The sequence below is a fragment of the Haemorhous mexicanus genome, chromosome 17 (genome assembly GCF_027477595.1).
Source record: "Haemorhous mexicanus isolate bHaeMex1 chromosome 17, bHaeMex1.pri, whole genome shotgun sequence".
In the NCBI taxonomy this organism is placed as follows: Eukaryota; Metazoa; Chordata; class Aves; order Passeriformes; family Fringillidae; genus Haemorhous; species Haemorhous mexicanus.
The window spans coordinates 12,956,309-12,970,245 of NC_082357.1; the positions used below are offsets into that span (position 1 = coordinate 12,956,309).

At 41.7% G+C, this 13,937-nt stretch overlaps 1 protein-coding gene across 3 annotated transcripts in view; it reads left to right on the top strand.

Annotated features, from left to right (window-relative positions):
* Positions 1-13,937, top strand: part of SDK1 (sidekick cell adhesion molecule 1) — a 390,039-nt gene that overhangs the window by 273,610 nt on the left and 102,492 nt on the right. For all 3 annotated transcript variants that reach the window (XM_059862197.1, XM_059862198.1, XM_059862199.1), the window contains 3 exons: positions 6,947-7,062; positions 10,059-10,251; positions 13,181-13,279. In XM_059862197.1, coding sequence (XP_059718180.1) covers positions 6,947-7,062; positions 10,059-10,251; positions 13,181-13,279 — 408 coding nt within the window. The remainder of the gene's footprint in view (positions 1-6,946; positions 7,063-10,058; positions 10,252-13,180; positions 13,280-13,937) is intronic.

Consider the following 13,937-nt stretch of genomic DNA (forward strand, 5'->3'; position numbering starts at 1 on the left):
AAGAGAGAAATACAACCTGTGGAGAAGGGGTTCTGAAGCATTTCAGGAATGGTGCAGATACTTTCAAAGGGGAAGATAAAATGTTCTTTAAAGCCCTGATTTTCATGCTACAGCTCCTCCACACTTTTCTAAGTGCTTTAAGAAGAGTATAAATTACACCAACAAAAGGATATGTAATTACTTTTTACAACCAGTGTAAGGCATGTTTACACCTCTAGATTGGTATAAAAATCTGTAGGATAATTAAGTGCCAGGTCCTTAAGGCTTCCATATATTCCCATAATTGCAGGGTTGTGCTGGATGCTGAGCACTGGACAGTACATGGGCTCTACTTCGTTGGCCATAAAACAATTATACTGTTTTAAAAACTAGCAGATTTACAGTGCATCAGTTAATTTTCAATCAGGGAAGAAGATGTAGTTGTTTGTTAATTGTTACTAGGAGTAAGTTATAACATGATTAGATACAGTTTGAGGTGTAGGGAGATCTTTAAGAGCAGATTATTCATATGCAACACTAATTAACCACAACAACTGGGGAAAGAACTATCTATATTTTGTCTTTGGGCATGCAAAGTCTCATAGTTCAGAGGAGCCTAGGCACACTCAACCTCATTCTAGAAGTATTTATAGCAGACCTTGAAATGTTTTTCTTGGAGTCCTCTCATTCAGCCAGGATTAATGTTTTCTATCCCACTAAACACCCAGGCTCTGCAGAGAATTGGTTTGCCCACAGAATTTGAATCCCTTTTGTGATTATGCTTGTAATTCATTACCCTGTTTATTTGCACATTTTAAGCTATCATAGCACCTTAACCTTCCATCTATTAGGGCCCAGGTTTGGACTTCACACTCTTTTTTCTTAAACCCTGTAATTGACTCTAATTTCCCCTGATATTATGTGCAGTTATTATCATCCTTTATTGATTGGTTGTCTGTTGTCATTTATAAGGGTATAAATCCTCTGTTATAAATTAGGTGTAGTCAGTCCTGCATTCATGTTAATCAGCAAGAGTGTTTAGACTGCAGGCCAACCTGCAATGGCCTCTTTGGCTTCATGTAATTCCTCACTGCTAGGAAGACATAGAAGAAAAACTGGATATTTCTGATTTATTTCATATTGGTATTTGCTAATAGCAGTTAATAGCTACCTCCAGGATGCTGCCACTTCCTGGTGAACCTTGCTAGGTTCACCAAAGGCATATGTCCTGTTTCATAAAGAGTTTGGAGTCTTTTTACACTTAGAACTGAAAAGGGAGACTGGTTGGTATAAATACAATTTGAAACTGGATTAATATCCAGTCTCCATGTGTAATGTGCTACTGTCCAAATCTCTCCTCTTTTATGCTTATTGTAGTTGAGAAAAGACAGGGAAATCTAGTGACTGTTTCTTGCTCCAGAATGTTTTTCCTCCACCAAACTAGCAGGAGTAAGAAAAAGCCATGTGTAAAACTGCCTTGTAAATCATATTCTGATTTTACTATGAGCAGAGATAAATGTCAAAGACACACACTCCCATCCATCCCCCTCTCCTAGTACCACACCACCACTGCCTCTGCTCTGACATGCACTAAATGATGTGAGCTGTGCTGGCAGGAACCTGTCTGTCTGCAGATGAAAAATACCTCGAACTCATCAAGTGTGCTGTGCAGGCAGAGCCTGGGAGGAAATGAACCCCGGGAGCAGCTCAGCCCATTGGCAGGAGCACATCAGCATATTGGCACCTTTCTCATAGGGGGTATTGACTGGCCATATAAGCTGTGGATTTATACCAGGGGCTAGTCTATTAATCCCTTATTAGTCCTCTGGCATTGCTTTAGCCACTGAAAACTAATCAGCTGCTCCATGCTCCTCAAAAATCACCAACTTCCAGAACACAGCCAAGCTGACGAGGTGCTGAGGGATCTGAACTTGAGGGAAACTGGTGCATGTCAGTGAGATAAAATGTCAGGAAGACTTACTGGCAGAGCACTGAACATCCCAGCACGAGGGTCAGACAGGTTGACTGTCTCTAAAATCTTGAAAGTCTTTTCAGAGTGATATTCAGCCTAATCCTTTGATGCTCTGTATATGTAGGTCTTTCTTCATCAGAGTTTCTCCAGCTGTTGCTTGCTTTGATGTTACTTTTCACAGGGATTTGTGCCAGCCCTCTGCATAGGGCAATTTTACTTATTTAAGCATTGTCCTGCAGGACTTCTCCTTGCCATATGAAAACCTGAAGTTTCCCAATACCTTTTCATGTAAGAACAGCTTTGTGAAGGTGTAAATATCTTTGTGTGGTGACAGTATTGGCTCTGCTCTGTACTGTTGGGCATGTTTGCCTTTTTTTGCAGGTTGATTTGATAAAGCAGCAACTTCCACCCCTTAATTTGGGTCCATCCCTTTTATCTCACCACTGTGAATATCTCTGAACTCTCACTTTGAAAAACTCCCACCATGTCTTGGATTTAGGCAGGGCAAGGTTTACAAGTAGAGACATTTCTTCTATTAGCCTCTCCATTGACATTAACCACTTCAGTTTCTGCTTTTAGAGCCATGTCTTTCTTTTGGTGCATATCTCAAAAGCCAGTCTTATGTCCCAAAGTTCACAGATCTCAACATGTATTTGAATGTTGTTCTGTTTTCCCTTCTTTGTTGTGCATGGACACCTTGCCAGGCCAAGAAGGTCTGAGCAAAAGCCCTTCCTGAATAAAAGTTACCAGACTGGTGAGTCTTGATGGTGTGGAAAGGATAAAAGCAAGAGGAGTCTGTTCAGCCAGGTCCAAAGCAGCTTCTTCCTCAGGCACTAAGAGATGAATCAGAGAGATGTGCAGAAGAGCCAGAGGAAACCCAGTTAACTGAAAAGTTCCTGCTTTATGTAGGAAATAATCTTGAAAAAGGAACCCCTGGTTGCAGAGTGTCCTCTGCAACCATTCACTTTATCTCAGTGAAAAGATCTTTTCCTTAGTTTTCTCTTGGGTTTTCTTAGCAAGAACACCTTAAAGTTCCTCTTTCACTTCCTTTGGGGAACTCCCAACAGCTGTGGAGCACCCATGGCTGTTTGGGCCCAGCTGCTCCTGGGCAGAAGCAGGTTGGAGTTGTAGTGGCTGGGGGGGTTTGTCTTGCTTAGTTGTCATCTGCCATCTACTGCTTTTATTTTATTTTTTAATTGTTTCACAAGGTGATGAAATTAGCAGTTGTCTCATAGAGGCCCCCAGCTCTTAAAAAGAAATAAAATCTTCTCTGTGTCAGAGGAAAGGAAGGAGGCATTTCCCAGCCACAAGAAGCCCAACTCATCAGTTAGAGCCAAATCTCACACTGCTGAATTTCAGAATTCAGTTTTTCAGATGTGTAGTGTTACAGAGACCACTTTTCCTAGGCACCCACTGCTGTTCAGAGCACAGCCCAGAACACCAGCAGGGAGCAGAGGGAGGAGGCTTCCCAGGAGGAATTACAGCTCCACATCCCCACCGCTCCCGTGGGATGTGCAGCTCAGCACCTCAAGCTGGTGCATTAAAGGAACAACCAAATCCTCACCCAGAGGAAAACCTGCATTTCACAAGCCTGCCTGAGACAGGCAAGCTGCCACCTCAGAGGTCAGGAGCTCCAGAGGAGCCTTTTTTCCAAGCCTGTGCTGAAGATCTATATTTGGGAGCAGGAGTCTGGCAGTCCGAAACTCCACGGGATTTCCATGCTGTTTGCATATGGCCAGAGACAGAATAATTCCATGTACACATGCTTAACCTCAGGGCCTTGTCTCCTCTCAATTATCTTGTCAGTGAAACCCTTTTAATGGTTTTTATCTAGAGTGCTTCCATGACCTTTTCTGCTTGGAATGCTGTGCATTAACCCGCAGTCCCGGGGGCCGAGCTCTCCGCAGATTTCCAACCACATGAACTTTATCAGGAGGAAAGGAACAGTTGGTTGTGTCTGACCAATTTGATCTGCAGCTCTGAGATGACTCCCAGATGGATCTCCAGTGTGAGATGGCTTTGGAATACTTGCAGACATGATGGAGTGCAGGTTTAAAAGCTGGGAGTGTAAATACTTGGGGATTACTCTTGAAACACCTGTTTGACATTGGCAGCTTCTGTACAGCTTGACAACAAATTTGTAGGAAGAGGACAGGGATCTACCACTAAATTAGAAAATCCCTTGTGCAGACAGCCAAAGCTTCAGGAAGTTACTCTCCATGATCTTGGAAAAGTATTTGAGTTTTGAAGTGACCAGAAGGTCAATTCTGATTTAGCTTCCCTCAAACTTCTTTTCTTTTTAAAATGCAGAACTGCTCAGATACCCAAGGAAGCCTTTAATATCAGGACATAAAAGGAGAATTTTATACTGGCACTTTGAAGTAAATTTGAGATTGTAATGCCAATATTTTACTGATTAAAAATATAAAAATATATTACATTATGCCTTCTGCAGTATAATTAAGCTTATGTAAATCAGATGGACCATGTTCTTTCCATCTTTTAAGTGCATTAATTGAGGTGCAGATGTTGATTTTTCAATAAAGATAACCAAGGAGGTAATGTGATATAAATAATGATTTCCAACACTCCCAAGATTTTATGTTTTCTGTTCATAATTTTTTCCCCTTTTCATATTACAGCAGGTATTTTCTCTGCTATGACCATATATTCTTGTTTCAGAAATTTATCTCCTAATGAACAAAAACTATTTCCTTTTTAAAAGAAATAACTAATGCATTTGGTTATCCACATTCCTAAAACTGTAGTAAACCTATCAAGTGTTTGCCTGAGCTTTTTTGAGAGCTGTGAGGACCACAAATGAAAACTTGGAGCTTGGTGGTGCTCAGCTGATTTAGCTTTCCTGACAGGAGGAGATGAATCTATCAGTGATATCCTGGTGAATTTCTGATAACAAACTAACACGAAGACCTGTAACACAATTTTCTTCAGCAATAACATTTCTCTGGCAGTTACAATATCTGAACATGAAAATGTGCAGGAAAGTAAAAATTTAGACTTTTAAAAAATTTTATGCATGTTCACCATTAATTAGATGAGGTATTGCACACAAAAGCAGATTCAAGTATATCTTGTGGCTCTCATAATAAACAGTTTCATCAAGAATATGAATAAGAAAAAAATGCATTTAGTGGGGGACTGTAGCCAAAGCAACTCATTATGACTCTGGAGTGACTTTAATATTTATGACTGTATCTCAGGATGAGTTGGTGAATCTCTTAACTAGAAAAACTTTATGATGTCTACAGGTCATTCAGATAATAGTATAACCTTCCAAAATCACACAGGGAATTATGATACATGGCAGGAAGTAGGGCCCAGATTCTAATGAAAATTTAGAGTACTATCAGATAAACTCTGCTTCCAGAACTCAATAATTATGCATAGTTCATAAATTGTCACATCAAGTTTTAAATTAGGGCAAGAAGGTTCTGACTAATACAGAGCTACTGAGGTTTAAAAAAGCTGCAGAGCGAGGTTGTGGAGCCATGGCAGAATCTTCAGGGAATTTTAGTGACAGAGGGCATGGGAATGGATGTTCTTGTGATTTCAAACCTGACATCCTTGAGGATTTCTCCATTTTTCTGGTTGTTTTCTCTGGGCTGTGCACATCTCTGGTAAGTGTGCACTGTCCTGTCTTACTATGTTGTCAGCCCTAGTTAAGATAATGCCCCTTTATGTCTCTTCCAAACAAATAATAACTTTTGGTGGGAAGAGGGGCACTTTTGCATTTTTGAACTTCATTTCTTCTCCACACAAAGACTCATCTTCTGAAAAGTGCTTTGCAACTTGAAAAGTTTCTGCCCTGTTTTTGAAAAGTGTGGAGGAAACCACCATTTCTCAGTGGGAATCGTGGATTCTCCTTAGAAGCACAAATCACTGGGCTTTGGTACAAACTTTCCCTTGGAAGCAGAAGGAACAAAGGCTTCCAAGCTTCAAAACCACTTGTGGATAGTTCCTCTTTCATAGAATACAAATGCACATTGCTGTCAATAGTGATATTTTTGAAGCATTATTAAGCTTATTTTATGGGATTTAAAGTGTCTTAGTCCATTTTTTTTGTACTCAGATAGCAGTTTTCTTCTTAAAATTACTATAAGCTTGATAATTTCAGAAAAATAGGCCTGTCTATTAATATTCTTTCCTCTGAGAACTATAGAAATGATATCTTAAAGCAGTAAGTTGAAGAAATTGCTTGGAATGAGACGTTTTATTAAATGGTGAAATATTTAAGTGCTGGTTTTGGTTGTTTGATGGCAGCATGCCTTTATGTTCCATGCTTGCTTTTGTATTGAGAAAACATCTGTCTAATTAAATCCTTGGCATAAAATGTTTATGCAACTTTTAGTAGATTAGAGGATGTATTGGCTCAGGATATATATAATCAATTCAATATACATGAATGCATATCATACCAAGATAAAGTGAGAACAACTCTCAATTCCCAAGAAAAATCTTTACTACATGTGATATGACTAGTCCTAATTCTTTAAGCAGCAGTAAATAATAAACAGATGCTGTTGCCAGATTATAATTCACAATTAAAGCCTTAATTGTGCAAATTCCATGTTTTCTTGTCTGATCTGGGGAATTGAGCAGCATTAAAGGACCCAAGAAATTTCTCTCAGAAACTCTTCACTCTCTGTGTACTCATGGATGACCAAAAGAGCTGTGCTCACCTATCCTTACGTGGCTCAAGTCTTTCTGAGAAACTCCTCTGCAGGATAATAAGCTGCAGAAGCCATTTCTTCTCCTCCCCTTGAAGGAATCTCCAGTACAGGATGAGAAATTAACCCAATTATTCAGCTTTCCAAATCACTGCTGTTGCATGGGAAGAGCGTCCCTCTCTCAAGGTTGTTATTACTCTGTGACTTGGAAGTGACTCTCGGTGGGTTCTGTGTTCATTTTTCTCTTTTTCCCTCATTCCCTCTCCTCTCTGTTTTTGCTTTGTTCCCTCTCTGCTCCTGGGAGCAGTGCCCACAGCTCCACCTCAGAACGTGCAGGTCGAAGCGGTGAATTCCACGACCATCCGGTTCCTCTGGAACCCTCCACCCCAGCAGTTCATCAACGGCATCAACCAGGGGTACAAGGTGAGTGCACACTTCCAGTAATGTCTGCATGAACAGTCCTGGTGTAAACCAGAACTTCAGCCTTATGATCTCTCCATCTCCAAAGTGACTCCGTGCTTTCAGGAGTACCTTACACAGGTAAAACAAAGAGAGAAGTGAGCAGGCATTGCTCCTAACAGGGCTTGGAGCAGCCTGGGATAGAGGAAGATGTCCCTGCCTGTGGCAGAGGTTGGAACTGGATGATCTTCAAGGTCCCTTCCAACCCAAACTGTTCTATGATTCTAACATTTGCAATTTATGTAAGTTCTGAAAAGGGAATGTGTCATAGTGTTGAAGTCCTCATACCTTTGTCATTTTCCTGGAGAGTTTCCAAAGCCAGAAAGCAATTCCATGTCAGTTTGGAAAGTCACCTCAGGAGACATGTCATTGTGGCACTGAAAACCAACCTTGAGGTTTCTGTTTATGCTAATGCAGAATCACCATTCCTTTCACTGGCAACCAAGGCATCACACTAAATAATTGCCTTGACTTTCCCACTGTGATGATCTGAGAGATTTGAGAATGTAGAATTTATTAATCAGGCAACATCTGTTGGAGTGCACAGAGCAGAGAGTGCTTAAAAGAGCCTCTGACCAGTGGAGTGTTTGCTGAGGAGCTGGGTAGGGTGGTTTGTTCTCAAGAGAACCTCCATCAGTGATTCAGCAGTCAGGGCATGATAAATGAAGGGTTTAAAAACCTCCACAGAGAGAACAACGAGAAATCTTGCAGGAATCTCAGAGCAGGAAAAGGGAAGACAGGTGTGGTCTATGATCAGGGAGAAGCAGGGTTGGTTTGAGTGCTGACTGGAGTGATTTGAGGAGGATGTTGTAGTTCAAAAGACAAATTGTGAATTAAGGGATTGTACAAGGATTTGAGATGTTTCAGAAGACTTGATCCTTCTCTAGGAATGTCTCAGAGTGACAGAGAAAGTGAGACAGAGATATGCATGGGAAGTTTGGTATTTCTGCCCAAACCAATGTATTTCTCATCAGGACCAGCAGTGCTCTGAGAATCTCACTGCTGAAGTAAATAAATACACGGAGATGTGTGTGTCTGCTTCTGGCAGGGATAGAATCAGCTCTCAAGGCTCAGTGACTGACAGGGCTGCAGCACAATACCCTGAAACTCCAGCACAGAAATAGCACTTGGCTTCTGTTCAGACTCTGGAGAATAAAAGCACTTTTGGGGTTCAGTGGACTGCAGTGCACTGTAATTTTCTGGTGCAGGTCCAAGCACAGTGAGCCCACATTTGCAAAAGTCTCATTTCAGATTTTCATTCTCTGCTATATTCAGAGTTCCAGCCTAAAGATCCTTCATCTCATTGCAGACCTACCTCTCATTTTTGTTTCAGTTTCTTCAGCAAGGCTATAAAAGACGTAAAATTGTCATTTGTATCTGTCAGTGGCCAATAAAAACTTCTGAAATCATCAAAATTTGTATTTCTTTGATTGCAGGAGATTGCCATAGCTTTACCAACCTGTTTCTCCCAGGGTTTGAGAACTGCAGTGCAAAGACTGTGTGAGATCATTTCTGTCACTCATTTCTTGAGTAGCTTTGTGTATGATTTATAAATTTCTAGTAGTCAAAGCCAGGTCTTTGCCTTTCTTAAGGATTGAACCCATTTTTTCCTTTCACTGACAAAATTGTTCACCTGTTCACCTGCACACGTTTCCTCACAAACATGCACTCAAAAGTTCAGTCTTCCAAAGTTATAAATGCCAATTGTAATGCATAGAGGTGATTTAGAAAAGAAAATAAAACTTACTGTCCTCTTGAGCCATTATACATTTTTATCTTTTCTTTGAAATTTATTTGCGTTTCAATAAGTTGTAAATGCACTTTCTCAAATATGAAATATTCCTAACAAAATTACTCCTAATAGTCCCCTAACTGTGCTTTCTGGTTATCAGAGGCTCTAGACATTGGCTAAATGTGTCAAATATGGCTTATTAATTTCAGGTATCCATTCATGTTTATGAGCCTGAAATCAATACAGGTAGCAGGATTTACACAGATAGTGAGTCAGGCCTGGAATTTTAACATCCTCCTGTAAGCCACATGATAAGGATTTTTGGACAAAATAAAAATTTCATAAACACTTTCAAGTTTTAGACCCCTAAGCCTTTAAGGCGATTTCAAAAATTGTTTCAGAATTTCAAAGTCGTTTGCCAAAAATGAATTTTTTAAGTCCTCATTTAGGTACCTACACATGAGGTATTGCACTCTCAGAGATATTGATCGCCCAGAACATCCACTGAGATGAATGAAACCTGCAAGACTGAGCTCCTCTGACAAGCACCCTATTTTAAATGCATGAAAATGTCTTCAGGAGTCTAACTTTTGGGACTCAGGTGTTGAAAATTGTAGTAACCATCTTTACAACCGTTTTTCCATTCTTTCTGTAGTTCCAGAACCGCTTGAATCATTCACAGTGTGGATGTCCCCAGTCCACTGAGCTTGTAATGCTCCCAGCCTGTGAGGCAGGGCTGCTCCCTGGGGTGCTGGGGGAGCTCTGGCAGGGGGAGGAGGGTGTGTGTGTCCCCATCTCTCTCCCTCTGATCCCAAAACCCTCCCCAGACTGTGGGATCTTAAAAGAAAGTAAGATAAAGAATTTACGACAGAGTAGCACTGAAAGTACTTTTCTTCCTTCAGTCTGCTTTCAGCAGTGCAGACTGGCCAGGCTGATGAGACAAAAGGCTCATGTCATCTGAATAATGATTTGCCATAATTTTGGCATTGCTCAGCAGCAGCCATGGAGAATGGCAATGCTGGTGTATCCCCATCAGCAGTGAGTGGTACAGACGTCCCTCCAGTGTCACAGTGCTGCATCCATCTGTTCAGCATCAGAGCTGACAGTGGTTTAACAGCATTGCTTGCTTCTTTGCAATCAGATTAAGATGGTTTTGGCAGCCAAACCGACTTTGATTCCAAACAGACACAACTTCTAATGAGAGCTCATCCCTGTTTCAATCTCCCAGCTCCTGGCGTGGCCGGTGGATGCTCCAGAGAGTGTGACCGTGGTCACCATCGCTCCGGATTTCCATGGGGTTCACAGTGGCTGCATCACCAACCTGAAAAAATTCACCAGCTACTACACCTCAGTGCTGTGCTTCACCACCCCAGGGGATGGCCCTCGGAGCCCACCCCAGCTCCTGCGCACCCTGGAAGACAGTGAGTACCCACATTTTAAATCTCTCTGCTTAAAATTGCATATTAGACTCACAGCAATTTCTTCTCATGTAACCTCGTGTCAGATGAAGACCTCAGCCAGTTTTCCATGGGTGTTCTTCCAGCCTGTGGCAAATATTTGATTTTTTTTGTTTCATTTTGAATTTTTTTATATTGATGATTAGCTAAGAGCTTTGCAGTCTGGTTCAGCCAACACATAATGCATTATGTCTGCAAATCCTGGTGCTCTTAAATCCACGTTCAGGCACCCAAATAAATATGAATTGATCTTCTTAGGAACTGAGCACTGGAACTTCCTGTGGAGGTCAATGATTAATTTACAATTGTTTCCTGCTGTTACTCAATAAATTGAAAATCTCTGTATCTATATTACATTGCAAGTGTTTCTCTGAAAGAACCAGGATCACAGCAAGGCAGTTTCATGCATCCTGAAAAACTGGAGGCAGGATTAAATAAAATGAACTGAATGGTTTAGCATGTAAATTATTTCCTGCATCAGAAAAAGGTTTGGTCTCTGTGGCCAAAGTTGTTTTCTCAAGACATATTTGGGCCTAACAAGTGCAGTGTGTGTCTGATGCAGATAAATTGACTGTGTCCACAGTGATCTTGGCTCTGGCCAGTGCTTCAGGAGGATCATAAACACTGCTGCACATTTGCAGGTTTAAACCAGAATAAAAAGTGTCTCATTCATCCATTAAGATATTGTTTTTAGAAATACTGCTCTGCCTTGATAGGGATCTTTTGGGTCAGTCAGTGTTCCCGTAAAGAAGAATCCAATTGTCATTAACATTCACAGGAGGGCAGCTAAAGTGCTAATCCAATTTTTCATGAGATACTTTTGAAGGAACCTGGAGAAAATTACTCTCCCATGGATTTTTCCTAGTGTGGTTACTCTCCTCTGTGTACTAGAACAGGTTGCACGAGGTAGGAATTTAAGGACCAGAAGTCTGTGAGAGCCACTAATCTGAACTCCAACTTGTGTGTCTGGGATGGGAGCAAAAGGTGAAAGGAGAAACATGTATTAGGTTCCTCTGTGCATTATCAGTTTTTTTGCCTGTTTTCCTAAGGAAAAAAGCTTTAGCTTTAGCTTTTGATGATTTGTAAGTGTGTTTGAGTTCATCTGTCTTTTCCCTCTCAGCACAGTAGAACCCCATAGCTGATCTCAGTGAGTGCAGAAGGGTGAGAATCCAAAGGTACAAAACTCCTTGGATTTCACAAAAAGTCATCAGCTGGGGAGAGGAAAGAGACTTTTGATATTTCTGCTGAAGGAAAGACTGCAGAAACAAACCTTAAATACTTTCCACAAAGTGGGAGCAGGAGCAGAGTCATTGCCCTGTCTCCTTGAGGCTGTCTCAGGGAAATGTTGGGATCCCATGCTGATTTAAACACAAGAGAATTCCATCAGGAAACATAAACCAAGAGAGAGCCAGACTTGTATTTTCTAGATAATCTGAGACATTTCTTGGTGTGTCCAGCTACATGCTGCAAGGAGCCTCAGCAGGAGAGATGAGCAGGGTTGATTTATTTATTTATAAATTCTGCAGAGTTGCTTCTCTGGCTTTTCACAGTGCTGGAGAAGTTCTGTGCAGAACAGTGTAATGCATCTTGGCAGAGAACTCCTTGAAGCTGAGTTGCTTCTGGATTTATGTGATGGGAAAAAAGATTTGAAAGGCCTGTCATTCATGTTCACAGGTGATCATTTTCTGTCTGGATAGCCAAGTTAGGCAATCTTTTAGAAAAACAGGGATCTGTTTGCTGAGAAGCTGTAGGTCAGATAAAACCTGACAACCAGTCACCAGCATCGTGTCCTGGCCTGGAGTCACCTGCACCTGTGTTTCCTGATCACTTTAAAATTGGGCTGCAACTGCAGGGGCTGATTGGAGCAAAGCTTTGTGAGTGTGTGGTTTCAGTGTCTGCAGCTCCTCAGTCCCAAACTGTGATAATTCCATGCTCTTGTTGGGCGTTCCTGGGATCACTGCAGGCTCAGCAGTTCTTCGGTGTGCTTTGACTACTGGGTACTGCAGAGTGGCTTTGGGAATTTTCCTCCCTGGGACTGCAGAACTGCAAATGGGGTTGTAGCTGACCCACTGGCAGGATTTGGGCTTTTTTTGTCATAGCTGGAGGGGAATTAGAGGCTGGACTAAATTGAAGAGGAAACAAAACATGAAATTGCAGACAAGAAATTGCCAACTGATGTCAGTGGAGCTGGAGGATACTCGGGCAGGCATCCAATGACAGAAGCACAGTGAATGTAAAGTGAACAAAACCTCCTTTTTCCAGTGCATTGATTGAGGACAGAACAGCATTTGGATCAAAAATCAGTCAGGTTGTCTCCCTTGAAGATCAAAATTGAGGGAGGATGGCATATTCCTGACAGTCATTCCATTTTATGCTCTTTCATTGCACACTGGGGAGCTGAAATTTTTAAGAGTTCTTGAGCTACATCATAAAAACCCTTTAAAAAGTTTCACATACTTGTATTCATTTTACAGAAGACAGTTGCCATTATGTTGGACATTTTTAGAGTTGTTTTGAGGGAATTTATCCAAGCAGTGACTCGTGACTCTGTCCTTGTTGTGACCTTGCGTGGAGAAAAAGCTCTTTCCAGGTGAGGGGATTGCTGGTGATGTTGCTGCACAAAGCAGGGCAGGCAAACACCTCACAGGTATCCTTGAGGCAAGCAGTAATGCTGTTAGATCTCCACACACTTGGGATGATGATTGGGTGAAATAATTGACAAAATGATAGCCAGAGTGTTTCTTCCCACCTTGCACTCTCCTCTCACTGAGGTTTCCAGCCTCCCTTAGCCCTGGCTCAGGGATGTATTTCTCCATCTCTAACCTTGCCAAGTGAATCTGATCACAGTTAAGTGGGCTCACCTATTAACAGCTTTCCTTTTCTGATCTGCCAGAGCCAGGAGCTGTGGGACACCTGAGTTTCACTGAGATTCTGGACACCTCACTCAAGGTCAGCTGGCAAGAACCTGTAGAGAAGAATGGCATCATCACAGGTACCAGCTGCTATCTCTGCTTTTATTCTTTTTTATTATTATTATTCAGTGTGTGGTGGGTGGAATGTGTTGTTGCAGTGAAAATCTGTGTAGTGGAGCATTTAGGGAGAATTTGGGCTGTTGCTGGTTTCCTGGCCCCTCCTCTGGGTAATTGAGATGTCACCAGGGAGTGTTACACAAAGTACAGCTCCAATTACTGGCAGCTCATGATTGTGGTTACTGGAAAAGCAGTTTGTGTTAGAAATCAGCTCCCCACAGGGTGTCTGGTCTTGTTAAATCCTCCGTGACCTCCACCTGCTTTGCTGAATTTTTGGAAATTTGTGAGACCGTGCTTGGCCTTTGCCCCGAGGGTGGGGGGTCCCTACACAGAGCTCACAGCTGCAAAGTCTGCATTGGCTTTGCTGAGGTTTGCAATCAAGACCAAGCCTGAAATCAGCAGAATCCTTCCTCTGTGATCAAGTGGTCTGGCTGTGGACTGCGTGACAGAATTTGCATGTCATTACTTAATCTGTTATCAGCTACCACAAGGGTTCAGAACTCTCTTGTTTCCCTTTGATGAGTCTGCCATTTGACAAGCTATTTATCTATTTACTGTATGCCAGTGCCAATACAACAGCAGCAACTTCATTGTTTTTCATAAAGGAAGGTATAAATACTT